General features: G+C 41.6%; 1 protein-coding gene across 3 annotated transcripts in view; it reads left to right on the forward strand.

The window, feature by feature from the left end:
• The window catches only part of NCAPD3 (non-SMC condensin II complex subunit D3), a 64,040-nt gene that overhangs the window by 807 nt on the left and 43,079 nt on the right, over positions 1–20,154 (forward strand). The window contains exons 1-14 of one of the 3 annotated variants that reach the window (XM_053595792.1): positions 183–306; positions 610–751; positions 4,024–4,178; positions 8,457–8,619; positions 10,084–10,268; positions 11,480–11,647; positions 11,750–11,811; positions 12,006–12,093; positions 14,739–14,872; positions 16,541–16,613; positions 17,441–17,566; positions 17,698–17,950; positions 18,385–18,441; positions 18,693–18,782. In XM_053595792.1, coding sequence (XP_053451767.1) covers positions 688–751; positions 4,024–4,178; positions 8,457–8,619; positions 10,084–10,268; positions 11,480–11,647; positions 11,750–11,811; positions 12,006–12,093; positions 14,739–14,872; positions 16,541–16,613; positions 17,441–17,566; positions 17,698–17,950; positions 18,385–18,441; positions 18,693–18,782 — 1,618 coding nt within the window. In that variant the 5' untranslated portion in view covers positions 183–306; positions 610–687. Of the gene's footprint in view, positions 1–182; positions 307–609; positions 837–4,023; positions 4,179–8,456; positions 8,620–10,083; positions 10,269–11,479; positions 11,648–11,749; positions 11,812–12,005; positions 12,094–14,738; positions 14,873–16,540; positions 16,614–17,440; positions 17,567–17,697; positions 17,951–18,384; positions 18,442–18,692; positions 18,783–20,154 lie in introns of those variants that run through there. The other 2 variants (XM_053595793.1, XM_053595794.1) reach the window with 2 other exon arrangements.

The following is a 20,154-nucleotide window of genomic DNA, read 5'->3' on the forward strand; positions in this document are numbered from 1 at the left end:
CCAGCTTTGGCCTCCCGGCCGCTAGGCGGCGTGCTCACTGCGCAAGTGCACAGTGGCAGGGGCGCGCTGTCACTCCCTCAGCCGACATGGCAGCCGCAGCCCGTTCCCAGTAGAATCCTGGCCCAGGCAAAATCAAAAGAACTGCAGATGTCTTCTCGGAATCCCTCTGTTTGCTTTCTTTGTATCATTGTAGCTCCACAAACGCTGGGCTACCTTCCAGATTCGGTTATGTACAACGTTCGAGGGCTGACGGGGTGAAGGTGGCCCCTTGACACTCACGCGAAATGTCGCCGGACGGGGGCAAAGGTGACGGTTATTGCAGGAAGTACCCTGTCCCAACTACTCTACATTTCCTCCCACTTGTGACAAACAAGGCTAGAAAGACGCTGTTAGGCCTTCGCTTAGTTATTGGCTTCTACTTTAATGGAAAAGCTGAAAAATCACCCTGATGAACCTTGTTTCAGCCTCCAGTTTTCAGCCTGCCCCATTTTTTTCTTTTTTTTTTTTTTGCGCGTGCGTTCACGACTCAGCTGATTGGTTGGTAGCATGAAAACGGCTTGCACGGTGATTGGGCGATGGGAAATTCTGCACGTTCTGATTGGCCCGCAGGAACGTCTCGGAGCGCGCGCGGGAGCGAGCTTTGAAAGTTGAGGAGCTCCGCGGAGAGGAACCAATTCCCGGGAGAACATGGTGGCGCTGCGGGACCTTGGGAGCGGCCTGCAGCCTTGGTGCCCGTTGGATCTCAGCCCTGGTGAGGAGACGCAGCCGCGAGGCCCCGGGTGCAGACCTCGGATGCTTTGCATCTCCGACTGCACCTTAGCCCGGATCGGGCCGAGGTGCGAGTGAGGGTGGGGGAGGGGGCTGTCGCCAGGGTTTGGGGCCCCTGGAGCTGTGTCACACCAGGATAGTGGTCCACCGAGTTTAACCCAGAGGCTCAACCCAGTCACGTAACCGTTAAAAAAATAAAAGCTGATGTTGGCCCGTCTCTTTTAGTACTTGTGCGTCTGTTTTCTCCGCCTAACTCTGCTTATTCTGCAAATCTTCGTGGATGTGTGTGTTTTTATTTATTCCTGTGATTTTAAATTGCACTCGCTTTCTTCTGCCAGACTTATTTCTTGAACTTCATGTTCATAGGTTCAGCTGGATGTCTCACACGCAGGCATCATCAAACGTCACATGAATGAAACGGGAATTCCCAAAGCCCCCTAACGGCACCAGACGTGGCATTCTCGTGTCCCCTTTCGGGCCCACCACCTCTCCTGCTTCGGAGGTGTCTCTGGTCCTCCCACTCCATTCCTGATAGTGCTTGCAGCCCAGGCGCAAGCCTTCATTATAACCACCCTGGGTTGTTGTGGGAGTGTATCTTAGCTGTTCTCTGATGTTAACTGTGCCAGCCCATCCTCCACACCTCTGCAGGACCACTTTTGAAAACAACTTTAAATTTGTCAAGTCTCTTAAACCTTTAATGTTTCCCCTACATTTCCTGAACAGATAACCAGATCCTTGGCATGCCTTAAAAGAGCCTTCACCATTCTCTCCAGTATTCTTTTCCAAGAGTATAACTGTGGAGTTGGGAATACTCGAATAGGTTTCTTAGCTCTACCACATGGCAACCATGTATTACTGGGCAAGTTGCTTAATTCACCTTCCTAAGCCTCAATGTCTTTATCTATCAAATGGGCATTATAAAGCGAATGTCAGAAGGTTTTTGTGAAGATGGCTTCATACCTGGCACATAATAACTGCTAAATACATAGTAATTCTCACCCTCTACCCTGAAACCCTATGTTGTAGCTATTTTAGTATTTAGTTCATTTCTAAATACTTTATACTTTCTTTTCCTTTGTGCTTGGTTATGCTGTGCTCTCTGGGGTACACTTTGCTACATTTCTTTCCCTGGAAAACTCCTATATTCAAGTCCAAGGAAAGAATCATCTAACCCACCTCTATCCCTCCTCCTCCTCTGGTAATATTTCCTATTAAGTTCTGTATCATTTTATGTTTTACACATCTATTTCTATTTTAACAACTCATTCATTGTGAAAATAATAACTATCATTCAGTGAGTATCTTTTATGTGGCTAGCACATTTTTAGGCTGTCTGTACACATTACCTTTCACAATCCTGTGTTCCCAATGATGAAGTGGAGACTAATCGTATGTAAGGGAATCAAGTCAGAATATCCACCTTGTTCTAATGAAAATTTTATGGTCTTTCCTCTATCATAGGCTTTCTTTTTTGGTATCCTAAGTATGAGATGGTAGGATCTTTGTGGACAAGAACCCTCCAGCATTTTCTCTGTATCCCTAGCACATTTAGAGGCTTTCCTCTAAATTAGAGCAGAAATTATCTTCTGCTTGACAGTGTGAAAATAGGTAGTGAGGGATTTATTTTGAATACTATAAGAATATTGAAGAAAAATAATCAAACTCACTTTTCCCTATATTCTCCTCAACAATCAATACAGAAGACTTGTGTGAACAAATGGCAGATATCAGGGCCAGTTACTGTCTTGGGAGCTATCATGGAAAAAGCCATAATAAGAAGTGGGGTAACTTTTGCTGTAATCTATAATGAGCTTTAACTGAAAATACAGAGAGATTCGATTGTATTTTTCGTATCTTCCTTAAGGCAGCATGTTGCGTATCTTTGGAAGGATGTTATACAGAGCCACTTGAGGTACAGGGACTTCCTCCCCCAGGTCCAAGCTCAAGTGACAAAAGATGGTAGGCAGAGTATATTCTACGGAAGATGGTCTTAGTTAACTCTAACACTTCATTTGCTGAGTGCCACATAATGTGCAGAGCCATGAACAAAAGGCTGAGGCTACCCATTTGTCTCTGTTTTTATTTATTTATACCCTGGCCCAACTTCTCTAAATCAGTGGTGAACAAATATTTTTAGAATATTAATTTGAAGGAGCACCTGATTAATACTTTATCTGAGATATCCACATCTTTCCATCTAGTCTTCATGGTAAGTTGAAGTTCACAAAACATTAAATATAGTTTGTGAGATAAGTAGGAGTTTAAAGGTAAGAGAGATTGTCAAGAAATCCAGTTATATGCTGTCTTAATACGACCTTATCACATCAGTGTATTATGAAGTCACTGAGTATCTTTATGAGTATGAATCTGCCTTGCCCCCTCTAGTTTAAACTTCTTGGGGAAATCATATCTTATTTTTTCATGCTCCATTATTGTCCAAGGGCACAATAAAGTATGTTATATACCTTATGTGGGCTTATTAACTTGGTTATGAGAATTTCACAAAGGAGCGTCTGGGGCAATCTGATTAGACATATGGGAAGGCCTGACCGTTAATCTGATGAACCTCTAATCTGCTCTCTAGATTAGACATATGGGAAGGCCTGACTGTTAATCTGATGAACCTCTGCTGTCTAGATTAGACACATGGGAAGGCCTGACCATTAAGTGTTTTAACGTGTCATTCCCCCAAACTGTTACGTCTTAAAAGCATTTTCTTTCTTTTTGAGACAGAGTCTTACTCTGTCACCCTGGGTAGAGTACCGTGGTGTCATAGCTCACAACAACCTCAAACTCCTGGGTTTAAACAATCCTCTTGTCTCAACCTCCTGATCTCAAGTAGCTGGGACTACAGGTAGCCACCACCATGCCTGGCTAATTCTTTTTAGTAAAGATGGAGTCTCGCTCTTGCTCAGGCTGGTCTTGAACTCCTGAGCTCAAGCAATCCACCTACCTTGGCCTACCAGAGTCCCACAATTACAGGTTGAGCCACTGTACCCAGCCAGGATTTTCTTCCTTGATATTTTTGGAAGGTAGTTAACTTAATAGCCAGCTGTCATTTATGATTTAAAAAAAAAAAAGATCCTTTTCACCTTTTCTGCTTACCTTTAATTACACTACACCTACATATGACAAGTTAAATGTGAGTTGTGACTTATAAACTTTTCTCCTCTTTGATGTACCTGGAGTCTAAAGGTGATTGGTAATTTACTTATTATAGAGCACTTACTAATTGCATTGTTTATTTTCCCTTAGGATGGGTGGACACAGTGTGGGAACTGGATTTCACAGAGACTGAGCCTTTGGATGTCAGCATAGAGGCGGAGATCATAGAGACTGGATTGGGTGCATTCACAAAACTCTATGAAAGCCTTTACCCCTTCGCTACTGAAGAACATGGATCCACAGAAGTAAGAAAATAGAAAGTTAAGCTAGTCAACTTGAGGTCTTAAAAGTAGAAGATAAAAATCATCATCATAATCTAAAGATTAGCTTTTTTAGCATACAATTTATATAGAGTACAATATGAGTAATATAAAGAATTTCATTCATTTAATTGGAATATCCTAATCACTTCCAAAACAGTTCAAGGTATTAGTCTAATATTTTTCCCCAAGCCATGACCACTTTTTTACAAGAGCAAATTAAAGGAAACATAAAAAGGCAAAAACAAAGAAAAAAACAAACAAACTAAAAATGGAAAGAAGTAAAAGGAAAATGTAATTAACAATTCAAGCCTTAACTACAAGAGAGTCTGATGTTCATCAACTGAGGAATGATTAGTTGAATTACAGAGTTATCCAAAGAATTCCTTTGAATTTTGAGCTCTACCTAGTGTGCTTATTAATATTTAAATCATTCACTACTTTTCAAAAAAACAGAAGGATTGGGAAACACAGCAAAAACGACTTAGATATCAACATCTCTGAAACATGGAAAGTAAATAAAAATATTTCAGTTACAAGTTTCATGTAACTGTTCAAAAATTAAATCATGTAATTCAACACTCCTTCAACATAATGTTGAGCGCTGTGTTACGTACTTAGGTAGACAAAGGCATCATTAAGATACCTGGCCTCTCCCTAGGTCCAGGGCCTTTCCAGGGAGGAAGAGTGGACCTGAGCACTGGCAAAAGTGAGTCCATCAACCACACACAGCTGCAGGGGTTGGGGAAGTACAGTGGCACTGTGAGCCTAAGGGGACCTGTGAACCAGAGTGTAAAAAGTGCTCTAAGAAGGATGTACATATCATCTAACAGGGCCAAGGGAAAGGGAGCACAGCAGAATTAGGAAGGTTCCAGAAAGAAAGTAGCTAGTGCTGAATCTTCCTAGATAAGTAAGGTGTTGACTAACAGAAATTAGCATTGCAAGGCATTGCCGGCAAAGGAGCGATGTGACATGGAATGTGGAGGGAGCTGTGAGTGGTGGGGCGAGAATAGCACACAGAATTCTTGAAATGTGAGGCAGGATTTTGTGATATGGGCTGATCTTACTGGAGTTAGAGGATATCTCAAAGTAGTTTTGATTTGCATTTCTCTGATGATTAAAGATGATGAGCATTTTTTCCTAAGTCTGTAGGCCGTGTGCCTGTCTTCTTCAGAGAAGTTTCTCTTCAAGTCCCTTGCCCAGCCTGCGATGGGATCACTTGTTCTTTTCTTGCTTATATGTTTGAGTTCTCTGTGGATTCTGGTTATTAAACCTTTGTCGGAGACATAACCTGCAAATATTTTCTCCCATTCTGAGGGCTGTCTGCTTGCTTTACTTACTGTGTTCTTGGCTGTGCAGAAGCTTTTTAGTTTGATCAGGTCCCAGTAGTGTATTTTTGAAGCTGCTTCAATTGCCCGGGGGGTCCTCCTCATAAAATACTCGCCCAGACCGATTTCTTTAAGGGTTTTCCCTGCACTCTCTACACCATGGAATATTATGCAGCCTTAAAGAAAGATGGAGACTTTACCTCTTTCATGTTTACATGGATGGAGCTGGAACATATTCTTCTTAGTAAAGTATCTCAAGAATGGAAGAAAAAGTATCCAATGTACTCAGCCCTACTATGAAACTAATTTATGGCTTTCACATGAGAGCTATAACCCAGTTATAACCTAAGAATAGGGGGAAGGGGGAGAGATAGGAGAAGGAGTGGGGAGGATGGGTGGAAGGAGTGTGATTGGTGGGATTACACCTGCGGTGCATCTTACAAGGATATATGTGAAACTTTGTAGAATGTAAATGTCTTAACACAATAACTAAGAAAATGCCAGAAAGGCTATGTTAACCAGTGTGATGAAAATGTGTCAAACGGTCTATAAAACCAGTGTGGTGCCCCATGATCGCATTAATGTACACAGCTATGATTTAATAATAAAAAAAAAAAAAAGAAATGTGAGGCGGGACCTAGGATGGTTATGTCGACTGAGGAGAGGTCTCAGAGCTTTGAGTGAGGGCGAACTGTGAAGTTGAAACTTTTTTAATGGGTTTGTTTATGAGGTTCTGTTCTAACCATCATGCATATATTAACTCAGCTGCAGGGGTTGGGGAAGTACAGTGGCACTGTGAGCCTAAGGGGACCTGTGAACCAGAGTGTAAAAAGTGTAATCTCACAGTCAGCCCCATCTGGAAGAGGTTACAGTGAACAGTAGACTAAGTAACGTGAATAGACCTGTTTTAGGACAAATGTTCTTGACCATAGATGGACTGAAGTAAGAAAAATATATACAAGGGAGATCCCTTGGGAGACTTTTATGGTGATGCCGGTGTTATAAGTGTCAGTGGCATGGTCTGCAGTTACAGTTGTGGGAATTGGAAACAAAGTTCCTAGTTCTTAGGAACATTTTTTGAAGTAGGATTAGTAGGGGTTTATGAACTAGGAATCCCTTGTGAGATAGCTCAGACATGCTGCAAAGTGTTAAACTGACTGAGTGTAGGGAGAGAGCAAAAGAAAGAAACTTTCTGAAACTGGGAAGATGACGTTGTGACCAAGCTGGGGAATGAGGGAGAAAGAGGAAGGTTAAGTGAAAACTATGAGTTCCAGTGTAGACTTTTGAACGCGAAATTCTGTTAGGAGATGTGCAGTTCTGAGAGGCGTAACAAGTAGTTAGAAATAAGGACTAGAAGATCAGGAGAGAGAGGAGGGTCCTCTCAATCCAGGTGTGTGTAGGAATACAGCGATCTGGAGGTCAGTTAGGGAGAAAAGACAGAACAGAAACAGCTGTTTGCAAGGGCCTGAGAAGGAGCAGTCAGAAGGCAGAGGGAGAATGGCCAAGACCAGACTGTGGCTGTGGGCTCACGTGGCCTAAGAGACCAAACAGGTCCCGCGTGACCTCCAAGGTGAGTGCCCTGGAAGTGCAGGTGGCATTAGGAATGAGGATGTGATACTGTGAAGGTAGGAAGTGATTGCTTCCAGAAGTTTCCTAGCGAAGGAAAGGAAAAGACTTTCAGTGGTCTCACTGTCAGGAGGCATGTGCTAAGCAGTGGGGCTAATCTGAAGCTGGCTGACACTTCCCCTGTCTATTCAAGGAAGCAGCAAGCACGAAAGCCAGTTGCTTAAATGTATTGGGCCTTTGTTTTATTTAAGATACAGTATCAGAGATAAACCATATTTATTTCCTGCTGCATTTGGTTCAGTTCAATAACCCATTTCCTCTTCATCTGGTTAAAAAGAGAAAGTATAGGACAGTGATGAAATTAATAAAATTGTGGTTTTTATTCTAGGGTTTCTTTCCTTTCTTCCCCAGGCTACTTCTGAAATGTATTGAGGGAGAGGCTTCCAGTGTCTCCTGCTCCCGTTGCTCACATCTGCAGAACATTTATATTTAGATAAATTGCTCTGATTTCCTTAGTAATTAATGATAAATGGATTTAGGTACATTTAATCTAGATGGAGAGCTAACTTGCTGAGCAATCACTAATACATGGTATCCCAAAAGATTTAGTGTAGTGTTTTGTGTTTTTTTTTTTGAGACAGGGCCTCAAGCTGTCGCCCTGGGTAGAGTGTCGTGGCATCACAGCTCACAGCAACCTCCAATTCCTGAGCTCTAGTGATTCTCCTGCCTCCGCCTCCCAAGTAGCTGGGACTACAGGCACCCGTCACAACACCCAGCTATTTTTTAGTTGCAGCCATCATTGTTTGGCAGGCCTGGGCTGGATTCGAACCTGCCAGTTCAGATGTATTAGCTGGCGCTTTAGCTTCTTAAGCCACAGATGCTGAGCCAGACTTAGTGTAATTTTAAGCTACAATAATTTCAAAAGTGTTTGTGCTTCAAATTTACCAAAAAAATTCTTTTAAAAAATTTATTTAACTGGGTGCAGTGGCTCATGCCTGTAATCCTAGCTCTGTGGGAGGCCAAGGCAGGTGTATCGCCTGAGTTCAGGGGTTCAAGACCAGCCTGAGCTAGAGCTAGACCCTGTCTCTAAAAATAGCCAGGCATTGTGGCAGCTACTGTCCCAACTACTTGGGAGGCTGAGGCAAGAGAATCACTTGAGCCCAAGAGTTGGAGGTTGCTGTGAGCTATGACACCATGGCACTCTACCAAGGAGGATAAAATGAGACTCTATCTGAAATAAATAAATAAATATGGTACATTTATCATTAAGAGCCAGGTGGCCTTTTTGGAAGGCCATAAGTACTTATAAAATTCAAATAGTAGGAGATTTTTCTAATTATTGGCTTTTGTGATTTGCCCTTCCGCACAGAGCATTTGGACCTTCCTCACTGAGAATAACATTTCCCACAGTACGCTGGTGGCATTATTCTATCACTTTGTTCAGATAGTTCATAAGAAGAGCGTCAGCGTGCAGTATCGAGAATACGGCCTTCATGCTGCTGGGCTTTACTTTCTGCTACTGGAAGTACCAGGTACGTGTACTGGATGCGATGGGACAAATCTTTCATCACTTTTCCTTTCCAAATCATTTTCAGTCCTTACACTTAGTTTCCTATAAAATGGGGCAGTGATAATCCGTATCACAGAGTCGTGCTGAGGATTGAGTGAGCAAGTCTGCGGAGTACATGGCATGTTTCGGGGGGTTGATAACTTTCTTTCCCTTTTTTCTTTGCATGTGTTTGTCTTTTGAAATTATACTGTGTGTCAATCACCTAATGCAAATAATCTGAGCGATAACACGAGCATCAGTCCCACTCTCCCCACCCCACCTGACGTCCTGATATACCTTTTCTCCTCCTGACTGCTTGTCCAGACTGAGAAAAATCGCTGTGGAGAGTCCCTGTGTTAATCTCTTTCCTATGTGGGTGCTCAAAAAATAGGTAAAGTCATTCTGATCAGGAGAGCATGGAAGTAGCTAGTAATACTGGATGAAAGAAAGCACCAGAAAGGAATCTGTCTGTGAACAGTGCCCTGCCTCCCTGTCGTCAGAGCGCTTACATGGCTGCTCCTCCTGTGGGCACTGGACAAGTCCATTCTCTCTATGCCAAACTCAAGGCAAGAGAGAGAGGAACATAGAGATTGAGCTGGAGAACTCAAAATTGATGTGGAAAAGAAAATCATAAATTGTGTCAGCTTGTTGCTTGTCCTTATTCACATAAATGCATGTGTAATTAATGTTAAGGATGATTCGGGAACAGGTAAAAAGGTATTTAAAGGTTTGAACCCTTAATTATGCTATTAATGCTCCCATAATGACTTTTGAAATAAGTTCCTGAAGAACTTTGTTGCTGGCCCGGCATGGTGGCTAGCACTTGTAATCCCAGTACTACGGGAGGCCGAGGTGAGTGGATTGCTTGAGTTCACAGGTTTAAGGCCAGCCTGAGCCATAGCCAAATCCCATCACTAAAAATAGCCGGGCACTGTGGCAGCTGCCTATAGTCCCAGCTACTCAGGAGGCTGAGGCAAGAGAATCGCTTGCACCCAAGAGTTTGAGGTTGCTGTGAGCTGTGACACCACAGTACTCTACCGAGGGTGACAAAGTGAGACATTGTCTTGAAGAAAAAAAAGAACTTTGTTGCTAAGCAGTGTCTTAGTTGTCACTGGGCTTTCTCTCAGAAAGGCAGTGGTTATAGAAACCCAGTTTTACTCTTCTCTTCCCTTGCCAGACGCCGTTCCTTCTGATTAAGGTTGAGGTTTGTGCCAGGGCAAAGAGTTAGCTGTTAGTGTGGGCCACTTGCTGCCTTCCAGCAAGCTGTGTTCTTGCCAATTCCCTTCTGTTTTTAAATGTTGAAAATGGTGCTCTTTTGCTCAAGGTTCATTGTTATTCTAAGTTAGTGAAAAGCCTTTATTGTGCTTTTTAACTTCTCATGTGTTGTTGCAGATGTATTTGAAGACTATGAACTCTCGCTTGCTCACTCTTTATTCTTTATGAATAGGCAGCGTAGCCAATCAAGTTTTCCACCCAGTGATGTTTGACAAATGTGTTCAGACTCTGAAGAAGAGTTGGCCTCAGGAATCTACCTCGAGTCGGAAAAGGAAGAAAGAGCAGCCCACAAGCTCTCAGGCTAACCCAACGAGGCACAGAAAAAGAGGAAAGCCACCCAGGAAAGAATATATTGATGTAAGAAGGAAATTGGATAATAAAACATATGTGTACAGAATCACTCCTTGGCCTTTTATCTAAGATTAAGTGTATAAAACATATCTATATAAATACATGATTTTGTTTAAGGATTGAGTTATATTTTTGATGATTATTTTTTTGAGACAGAGTGTCGAGCTGTCACCCTGGGTAGAGTGCTGTGGCATCACAGCTCACGGCAACCTCAGACTCTTGGGCTTAAGCGATTCTCTTGCCTCAGCCTCCCAACTAGCTGAAACTACAGGTGCCAGCCACAACTTGTTGCGGTTGTCATTGTTGTTTTAGCAGGCCTGGGCTGGGTTTGAACCCACCAGCCACAGTGTCTGTGGCTGGCGCACTACCCACTGAGCTATAGGCGCCGACCGCAAAAGGTTCTTTAAACTGGCTGCTCCATACTAGCTGTACCTCATACACTTCTAAGGACACTTTTCTGCCTTGCCATCTTTCTACTGTCTTGCTCATCTCTCCTCAGCCCTGTTCCTAGGAATGCTTGACAACGTTCTTACCCGTGTGTTTGCCACATTCATGTTCGTTTTGTTGGCAGAGGGGGTGGTTGAGGTACACTGAGGGCGCGTGTCCTTAAGAGCTGAATAGTTTTAATTCCAAATTCCTGTGTGACAAGGTAGAATGGTAGAGGTTCATTAACATCAAGACTTCCAGGCTGGGCACCTATAATCCAAGCATTCTGGGAGGCCAAGGCAGGTGGATTACCTGAGCTCAGGAGTTCAAGACCACCCTGAGCAAGAGCAAAATCCTGTCTACTAAAAATAGAACAACTAGCCAGGCGTTGTGGTAGGCGCCTGTAGTTCCAGGCACTCACGAGGCTGAGGAAAGAGGATTGCGTGGGCTCAATAGTTTGAGGTCGCTGTGAGCTGCGATGCAAGGGCTCTCTACCCAGGATAACAGAGTGAGACTGTCTCAACCAAGAATTTTTCCAGGAAGCACAAGAATTTTCATTGACGGAAAAACCCCACAGAGCTAGAAAGTACTAAAGTGGTCATCTCACCTGGTAACTTATCATTGTGACCATGGAAACCTAGAACAGACTTAGAACAACTTGGTTGAACTCACATCAGCTCTGTCAGCATCTACCTGGAATTTAACTGCGCTGGGTTTGAGTGAATCAAAAACTGTGGGGCAGAGGGCTAGGCATTATCACCCAGTCCCCCATGCATTTCTTTGTAATCTAGATGGATGAAATTATAGAAGAACAAGAAGATGAAGAGAATATTTGTTTTTCTACCCAAGACCTAGCTCAAATTCGAAATGCCATCTTTCACCTTTTGAAGAATTTTTTAAGGCTTCTGCCCAAGTTTTCCCTGAAAGAGAAGCCACAATGTGTACAGAATTGTGTAGAGGTAAGTGAAAATTACAAGAACCTTGGGACAACTTCAAAGGGTATATTTAATGAGTGCCAAAAAAAAAAAAAATCAGGCCTTTTTTCGGTATCTGTTTTCCAGGTCTTTGTTGCATTAACGAATTTCGAGCCAGTTCCTCATGAATTTAATATTACACAAGTTAGGTGAGCCATTCAATCTTCCAGTGCTACAATTTAAATATAGTGTAATCGTTTTTGTTCCAGCAGAAATATCAATGCCATTCTATTCTGATTGGCACATGGGTAGAATTTATTCATTTAAATATGGCTTTGAGAGTTAAGAAATACTCATGAGTAAAATCATATTCATTAAGTAACGTTTCACCTTTTTTCTTTAGAGATCTTAACCAAGCAAAATACGTACCAGAACTGGCCTATCATGGATTATATTTGCTGTGTTCCTCAATTCATGGACAAGGAGACAAGGTAAAGGAGATGAGGGTCTGATTTAGTTACTAGTTGAACTGAAAGCAGACAGACCATACAGTGGAAAGACTGTAAAAGCCTTTGCTGTAACGCCATTTTAGTTTACCGGATCTTCTATTATTTGTGTAATAGACATCACTGTTTCTGTTCAATGTCAGTTCTTCATTGCCAATTATATATCAAAATATTTGTTGGCCACTGCAAATTATTGTTAGGTTTTAAGCTGAAAAAATTGTTCTGATGTAAATAAGGTAGGAGGAACGGATAAGCTGCTGAGCAGTTACTTTTATAAAAGAAATTCATCAAATCATTCTGAAAAGAATAATCCTAGAATTTTTAAGTTTCTCTTTGGCAATTCATGTGTACCTCCGTATTTCTGTTAGTATTTGTATTATTATAGTTGGTATCCTACAAGAATTTTAAGTTCTCATTCCTGGTGAGAATTGGTGTCTGGGCTTGGCCCCCCAAGTGACATTAATATTGTCACTAGCATAAACACTGGAGTTAGGGTTATGTGCACGGTAGAGCTAAACTTAGATATCATTAATAAAGCAATAATACTTTGCAAAAACTGTGATGAACCAGGGTCATGTGACTTTTGGTGGCCGAGATACAGCTAATTTGCAGAGGCAATAACAGGGTTAAGATTTGGGCTCTTGGTAGACTTTCATTGACATTAAAAACATTACTTGGGGTTTTACACATCTCTGTTCAAATTCTGACCCTACCACTAACTAGCAATGTGTCACACATTTATGAGTCCTAAAACCTGACAAAAGTGTCATTGCTTGCATCTGGACAAAAAGAATAAAAAGTCTTACCTTCCTTATGGATTAAGACTCAGTGAAATTGGGCAGCGCCTGTGGCTCAGTGAGTAGGGCGCCGGCCCCACATACCGAGGATGGCAGGTTCAAACCCAGCCCCAGCCAAACTGCAACATAAAAATAGCCGAGCGTTGTGGCGGGCGCCTCTAGTCCCAGCTGCTCGGGAGGCTGAGGCAAGAGAATCAGTAAGCCCAAGAGCTGGAGGTTGCTGTGAGCCATGTGACGCCACGGCACTCTACCGAAGGCGGTAAAGTGAGACTCTGTCTCTACAAAAAAAAAAAAAAAGACTCAATGAAATTAGGCACATCAACAAGAGGAAGTCTACCTAACAGATGCAAACACTGTAACCTAATTGCTTGTACCCTCACATTAATCTGAAATTTAAAAAAAGGAAGCATGCTAAGCATGTCAAATGCTGAGTACCATGCCATGTTTTGTTATGTACAAAACATTCGATACTTTGTTTTTAGCTTTATCATTTCTGTGTGCTTGAAAAAGGAATGTGATAGAATTCACATTAATGCTTTTAATTTCCATGCCCCTTTTTTTTTTTTTTTAGCATTTTAAAAGATAAAATAGATGGTAGCTGGGCATTGTGATGAGTGCCTGTAGTCTTAGCTACTCGGGAGGCTGAGGCAAGAGGATCACTTGAGCCTGAGAATTTGAGTTTGTTGTGAGCTGTGACACAATAACACTCTACAAAGGGCAGCAAAATGAGACTAAAAAAAAAGATTAAATAGATGGGAAAATGTATCCATTTAGGTCAACTGTGTCTCAAAAGATGTATTTTTTTAATTGTGAAAGTATTGATTTAATGTGGGGCACTGTGGTTTTAACCAGATCTTTATTTATTTATTTTTTTAAGACTAGTCAAGTGGTAACCAGGTCTTTAATTGGCTAGCCCTTAAACTTGGACAGCCTACCTTTGGAGTTTTTTAAATTATCTATACAATGAAAATTATTTATGTCCTTATGGAGTTTCTGTGAGGTTTAAAATTAAATATAGTAAAATCTAGCTGTATATGTGAAAGTGCTTAATACAACCACAGACTTGGTTTTTAGTAAATGTTTTATTTACTGGATGAAGGAATTAACCAGTTGACTAAATTATGTGAAATAGTGTATTAAAAGATTCCTTGTAAACTACAGGTAAAATACAAGTGTAAGCGATCATTCTTTCCCTTCCTGACTCTTTTTTGTTTTTTTGAGACAAAGTCTTGCTCTGTTGTCTGGGCTAGAGTGCAGTGGTATCAACGTAACTCACTGCAACATCGAACTTCTGGTCTCAAGCCATCCTTCTGCTTCAGCCTGCTAAGAAGCTGGGACTACAGGCATCTGCCACCATGCCAGGCTAATTTTTCTGTTTTCTATAGAGACAGAGTCTCACTGTGTTGCTTATGCTAGTCTTGAACTCCTGACCTCAAGCGATCCTCCTACCATGGCCTCCCAAAGTGCTAGGGTTATAGGTGTAAGCCACCACACCCAGCCATCTTCCCCTTTTCTTTTTTAAGGGAATATTAGTATTCTTTGCCATTTATAAATGACAATGAATTGCCCTAAATTCTGGTTTATAATATGTAGGAGGTGGAGAGAGAAACTATATGATGTTCTTACCATGATAACAATTCTTTCACACTGTTTACATTATATATTTATTGAATGCCCAGTGATTATCAAAAAACACATCCCCAGTATTCAGCTAGCAATTATGTTAACCTGACTTACCTTCACATGTCTTGAAGTGGTTTCCTAGAGTCTGTATCACTCTGGGCCCTTGAATTATCTGTGAGATTTTAAATTGAAATTTCTTTTCTCTTCCAGGTTATCAGTTATGTTTTCCATCATCTGCTCAATGTACTATTAATGCTAGAGGCAGGCAAAGGATCCCATCACACCCCTCTTACTATCACTGCCCAAGTCGTCAATCATAGAAACCAGGCAGTCCAGTTTATCAGGTGACGCACACACATCTTGAATTTTCATTCTTCATCACTCTCCCTCAGCTCTCTGGACCCTAACCAAGATTTCTGTCACTTACAGAGTTAGAATTCCTGGCCAGATGGTGGTTTGGGGGCCATAGTAAGGCACTTCATAGCTAGTCAGGTGCACATGGTCTGGGTCACTGTTGTACCTCCCAGTGGCGCATTGTTAAAGAAGTAAGGAGTCTGCATTGTGTGGGCCAGAGCCAGCCTCCAGCTGAATCGCGTGCAGCCGTGAGGTCTGCCTCTGAGAGGACAGTCGCCCCTTCTCTCCTCCCATCATTGCTGGCTCCAGCGTTCACCACTGCAACACACCTGCCTCTTCTTTCTCTCTTCTTTTTCTTTCTGCTCTGTGTCTCTTTGCGTTGTTCTTTGCCACTCTTCCCTTGTTTCTTCTCACTTTTCTATTCCTTTCCCCCTATAGAAAATACTTCCTGAAGGGAAGAATTAAGTTGCTTTTTACTTTCTTAACAATTATTGGTAGACTGCCTTTTCCCTCATGGGTTACTCAGCTTCACTTAAAAAGTCTCATGTCTTAGGGTGGCGCCTGTGGCTCAAACGGGTAGGGCGCTGGCCCCATATGCCGGAGGTGCTGGGTTCAAACCTAGCCCCGGCCAAAAACCAAAAAAAAAAAAGTCTCATGTCTTAGCTTTATGGGCAAAGACATGTTTGCTGTGGCGTCGGCTTCTCTTTCCCTCCTTGGCTGAATGTTTGGCATGCAGTTTGAAGTGGTGCAGAGATGTGGTAAGTGTGTCCACACCTGCAGGTAGGCACAGCGTGTGATGTGGTTCAAGACACAGGGCGTGGGTGGTGTCGTTTTGTCACTGAGCAAATGTCTCTCACTAGGGATTTTTTTTAACATTCAATAACTAAGATGTTTTAAGTGGAAACACCTTTGCTTTGGTTTTTCCATGAGAGTTCATCATATTGCTAGTAGCAATAATTTTTGTATAATGGTGCCAGTAAATTTAGCGCTGAAAAGGCTTAAATCTGGGCGTTATAATATCTGCTTGGGTTAAAGTTTGGAGAAGCAACGTTACAAGCGTGCGGAAGCAGCAGCATTTTGCTGAGCCTCCGTGAGGTGTTACTGTGTTTTCGTCAATTTTTATATTTACCCCAAATGGACATATTTTACACCTTAACATGAAATTGAACAAGCAGTCAAAAGAGTCACATGACGATTACATTGATGCTCTTCCCAAAGGACTCGGCTACTCAGCAGCAACTCTCCAAGCTGCATGGAAGTACTTAGTTTTATACTGTATGTTATATCTTTAGTTTTTATTCTACTGACACAACTCTTATAAGGGTAGATTGTTTTTAATATTTAGGTTCTAAATACAGGCAGTCCCTGAGTTATAAATATCCGACTTATGTACAACCCACACTTACAAATGGAGGCTATCATGGTAAGTCCCTGGGTTCCAAACATCCAGCTGACATGTGACTCACACTTATGAACGGGGGCTATTACAGGTAATAGGTAAATATACCTGTTCCAACTTACATACAATTCCACTTAAGAATAAACCTACAAAGCTATCTTGTTTGTGACCCAGGGACTGCCTGTGTAGAAGTAGTGGTTTTTGAGGTCAGAGTTGCTCTCCGTGTTGTAAACGGCGGATGTGTTTTTCTTTTAAATAGCTTGCTCGTGGATGACCTCGGGACGAGCGCACTCCCGGTGCTCCGTACCTTACTGCAGCACATCTGTGCCAAGGTACCGCGTGTTTGTAGTGATCACACAGAGGTGTAGAGCGTGTGAAGGTGAAGTGTGCACGTGTGTGCGTGTTCTGGGGAGTCTGTGTTATCACCAAAAGTAGTTGTGTTTAATAGTCACTAGACGTTCCCCCAGACAGAGAGTTCTGTAAGAGTTTTCATTTTGGAAAATGTCACACACATAGAAACAAGGAGGAGATGTTGAACCACCAGATACTCTTCACCCATCTTCAACAATTCTTTTTCATTTATACCCCTTCCATGCTCCCCAACATATATGTACATATTTACATACATATATAAAACACACACTTCTAATACACACACTGGCTTTTGGAAGGGGGTCATTTAGAAGGATTGTTTTTTTGAAGGAAATTCTATCAATCTTTTCTTCAGTATGTTTCTCTAAAGGATAAGAATTCTTGAAAAACATAACCACAAAATCTTAACACACCTGAAAAAATACACAGTTAATTCTTTAATTTTAACAACTATCCAGGGTTCATATTTCCATAATTATTTCTTAAATTTTTATAACCATTTAGAAAATTGATTCTCAGTTTGAGACCTGTGGACAGTATGGGCCCATAACCTCTCTGAAATTGTATGCTACATTTGTATGTACATTTTTCTAGGGAGAGGGCTTATGGATTTCTTACAAGTTAGCTTTCAAAAGGGGTCTAAAACCTAAAATGTATTAGCAATTTACCTGGTATTTAAAGACCAGTAAACTAGTTGCACTCACTAACTTTCCCTTGTATTATAACATGTTTCTGTTGTTCTGCACAGAGAGATCGGCTTGGCAACTGCTCCATTTTTGTGTTTCAGGTGACAGATAAATCAGAGTATCGGACCTCTGCAGCCCAGTCCCTAGTCCAGCTGCTCAGTAAACTTTCTTGTGAGGAGTATGCTACATTCATTGCCTGGCTTTACAAATATTCACGAAGTTCTAAGGTATGAGATATAGCTACATCTAATCTTGGGTCCTAGCTCTGCAAACATCTCATAGTAGCCAGTTATGAATGAGAAGAAAGTTTTCTTTGATTCTCCTGTCTCATGCAATTCTTATGCTTTTGCTTTATCAGATCCCACACCGAGTTTTTACTCTCGATGTTGTCTTAGCTCTGTTAGAACTCCCTGAAAGAGAGGGGGATAGCACTCTCTCCGTGGAGCTTCAGAAGTTCACAAAGCATAAGTTCTTGGTGCAAGAAATTATGTTTGACCGTTGTTCAGACAAGGCTCCTACTGTCCGCAGCAAGGCACTGACCAGCTTTGCGCATTGTCTGGAACTGACCGCTACCACTGCATCGGAGAGTATTCTGGAACTCCTAGTTAACAGTAAGTATGGTGACTGTTGTGGAACAAAACTGGTCTTGTACTTAGCAAGAAATAGACTGCAAGGGAATCATTCTTTGATGTGGCAAAAACAATTGATCTGGTTATGATCTATTTTTATCCTCATAAACCATTTGAAGTATGTTTTACTGTCAAATAACTTTTTAAATATGCAAGCCTAATACATTTGAAAAGGCTTTTTAATTTCAAATGTTCATATTTTAGAGGTGAGACCGTTAGCTACCTGTACCACTCTTTGCACTGATTGGACCCAGGACCACTCCAAGTGCATATCAGGGGGATCATGATCAATGGTCGGCAATGTAGAATCGGCCTGCTTTGCTTTTAGACCTAAACGTCTTGATTTGGATCCCTCTGTGGATATTTACTCAGGGTTTATGCTACTGTGACTTCCTTTCCTATCTGCTTATTTTTAGGTTCTACAATTTTAGGAATAGAGAGTCACCCTGGTACCATACAGAGAAATTCATCAGGTAATGGATAAGCATATTGTCAAATATAGAATAATTGTCTTTTAAAATTTTCCTGAATATTTGAAATGTTTTGTCTATCTTCATACTTAGCTGTTATAATTATAATGTACTCTATTTGTCACCAGAGAAGTTGAAATTTATTTCAGTGATAATACAGTAACTTATATGAGTAACATGCCACACTTACGTTATTAAAAAGTATAATACATTTGTTACTTCAGTGACTGTGCTTCTTTTTTTTTATTTTTAAGCTTTTTCCTATCAAAGGCAGACACTTAACCCTTCTGAACCTTCAGGGGGTATCAACGGAATCGGCGATGGTGAAACAATTGGATCTAGCGGTATGTTAGATTGATCACTATCAGATTGGTAATACTGTCGGATTTCACATAACCCTAAGTACGGTCTAGAAACTGTGGATCTTTTTTTCTGATTAATTGACCCTTAAGAATGAAAACATCATGTTTTCTTGAAGTGGAAGAATTGTTTTTATATCTTTAATTGATATCCTTGTACTATGCTGTTATTTCATTTTAACATAAAGAATAGGGCACATTGTAGTTAACATGTACTGACCTCCCCACCCCCAACCCCAGTACTTGTAACGCCTAAAAGAATATTAGAATGTTTTTTTTTTGTAGAGACAGAGTCTCACTTTATGGCCCTCGGTAGAGTGCCGTGGCCTCACACAGCTCACAGCAACCTCCAACTCCTGGGCTTAAGCGATTCTCTTGCCTCAGCCTCCCGAGTAGCTGGGACTACAGGCGCCCGCCACAACGCCCGGCTATTTTTTGGTTGCAGTTTGGCCGGGGCCAGGCTTGAACCCGCCACCCTTGGTATATGGGGCTGAGCCACAGGCGCCACCCGAATATTAGAATGTTTTATTTTGGGTGGCGCCTGTGGCTCAAGGACTAGGGCACCGGTCCCATATGCCGGAGGTGGTGGGTTCTAACCCAGCCCCGGCCAAAAACCACAAAAAAAAGAAAAAAGAATGTTTTATTTTATTATTAAAGTCAATTGTGAACTGTTGGGATTATTGACCCAAAAAGGACCAAAGGAACCATTACTAGGGAGAGTGCAGTGGAGATTATAGGTTAGTGCAAAAGTAATTGCGGTTTTTGCGTTGTTGAAATTTGCTGTTTGGTACTGGAACACATTCCTAAATAATGTGGTTATGTCACACATCATTCTAATGAGCATTCTTTGCTTTATGTTTTCTTGCTAACAACTTATTACTTGCTGTTTATTTTATGTTTATTTGGGGCTATGGAAATGATGTTAGGCAAAATGCAAATTCTAGTGATTTTCTTATATGAGTTGAAAATGGATTGTAAAGCAGCAGAGACAACTCACAACATCAGGAACACATTTGGCCCCGGAACGGCTAACGAACGTACAGTACAGTGGTGATTCACGAAGACCACCGAAAAAGGGAGACAAGAGTCTTAAAGATAAGGAGCATAGTGGCCAACCCTCAGAAGTTACAATAGCCAGTTGAGAGCAGTCCTGGAAGCTGATCCTCTGACAGCTACAGCAGAAGTTGCTGAAGAACTCATTGTCAACCATTCTGTGGTCATCAGTTTTTGAAGCAAATTGAAAAGTGAAAAAGCTCGATAAGTAAGTCCCTCCTGAGCTGATTAAGCATCAGAGCAATCATCATTTTCAAGTGTTATCTTTTCTTATTCTACACAACAGCAAACCATTTCTTGATGG

Source organism: Nycticebus coucang, chromosome 6 (genome assembly GCF_027406575.1).
Source record: "Nycticebus coucang isolate mNycCou1 chromosome 6, mNycCou1.pri, whole genome shotgun sequence".
NCBI classification, from domain to species: domain Eukaryota; kingdom Metazoa; phylum Chordata; class Mammalia; order Primates; family Lorisidae; genus Nycticebus; species Nycticebus coucang.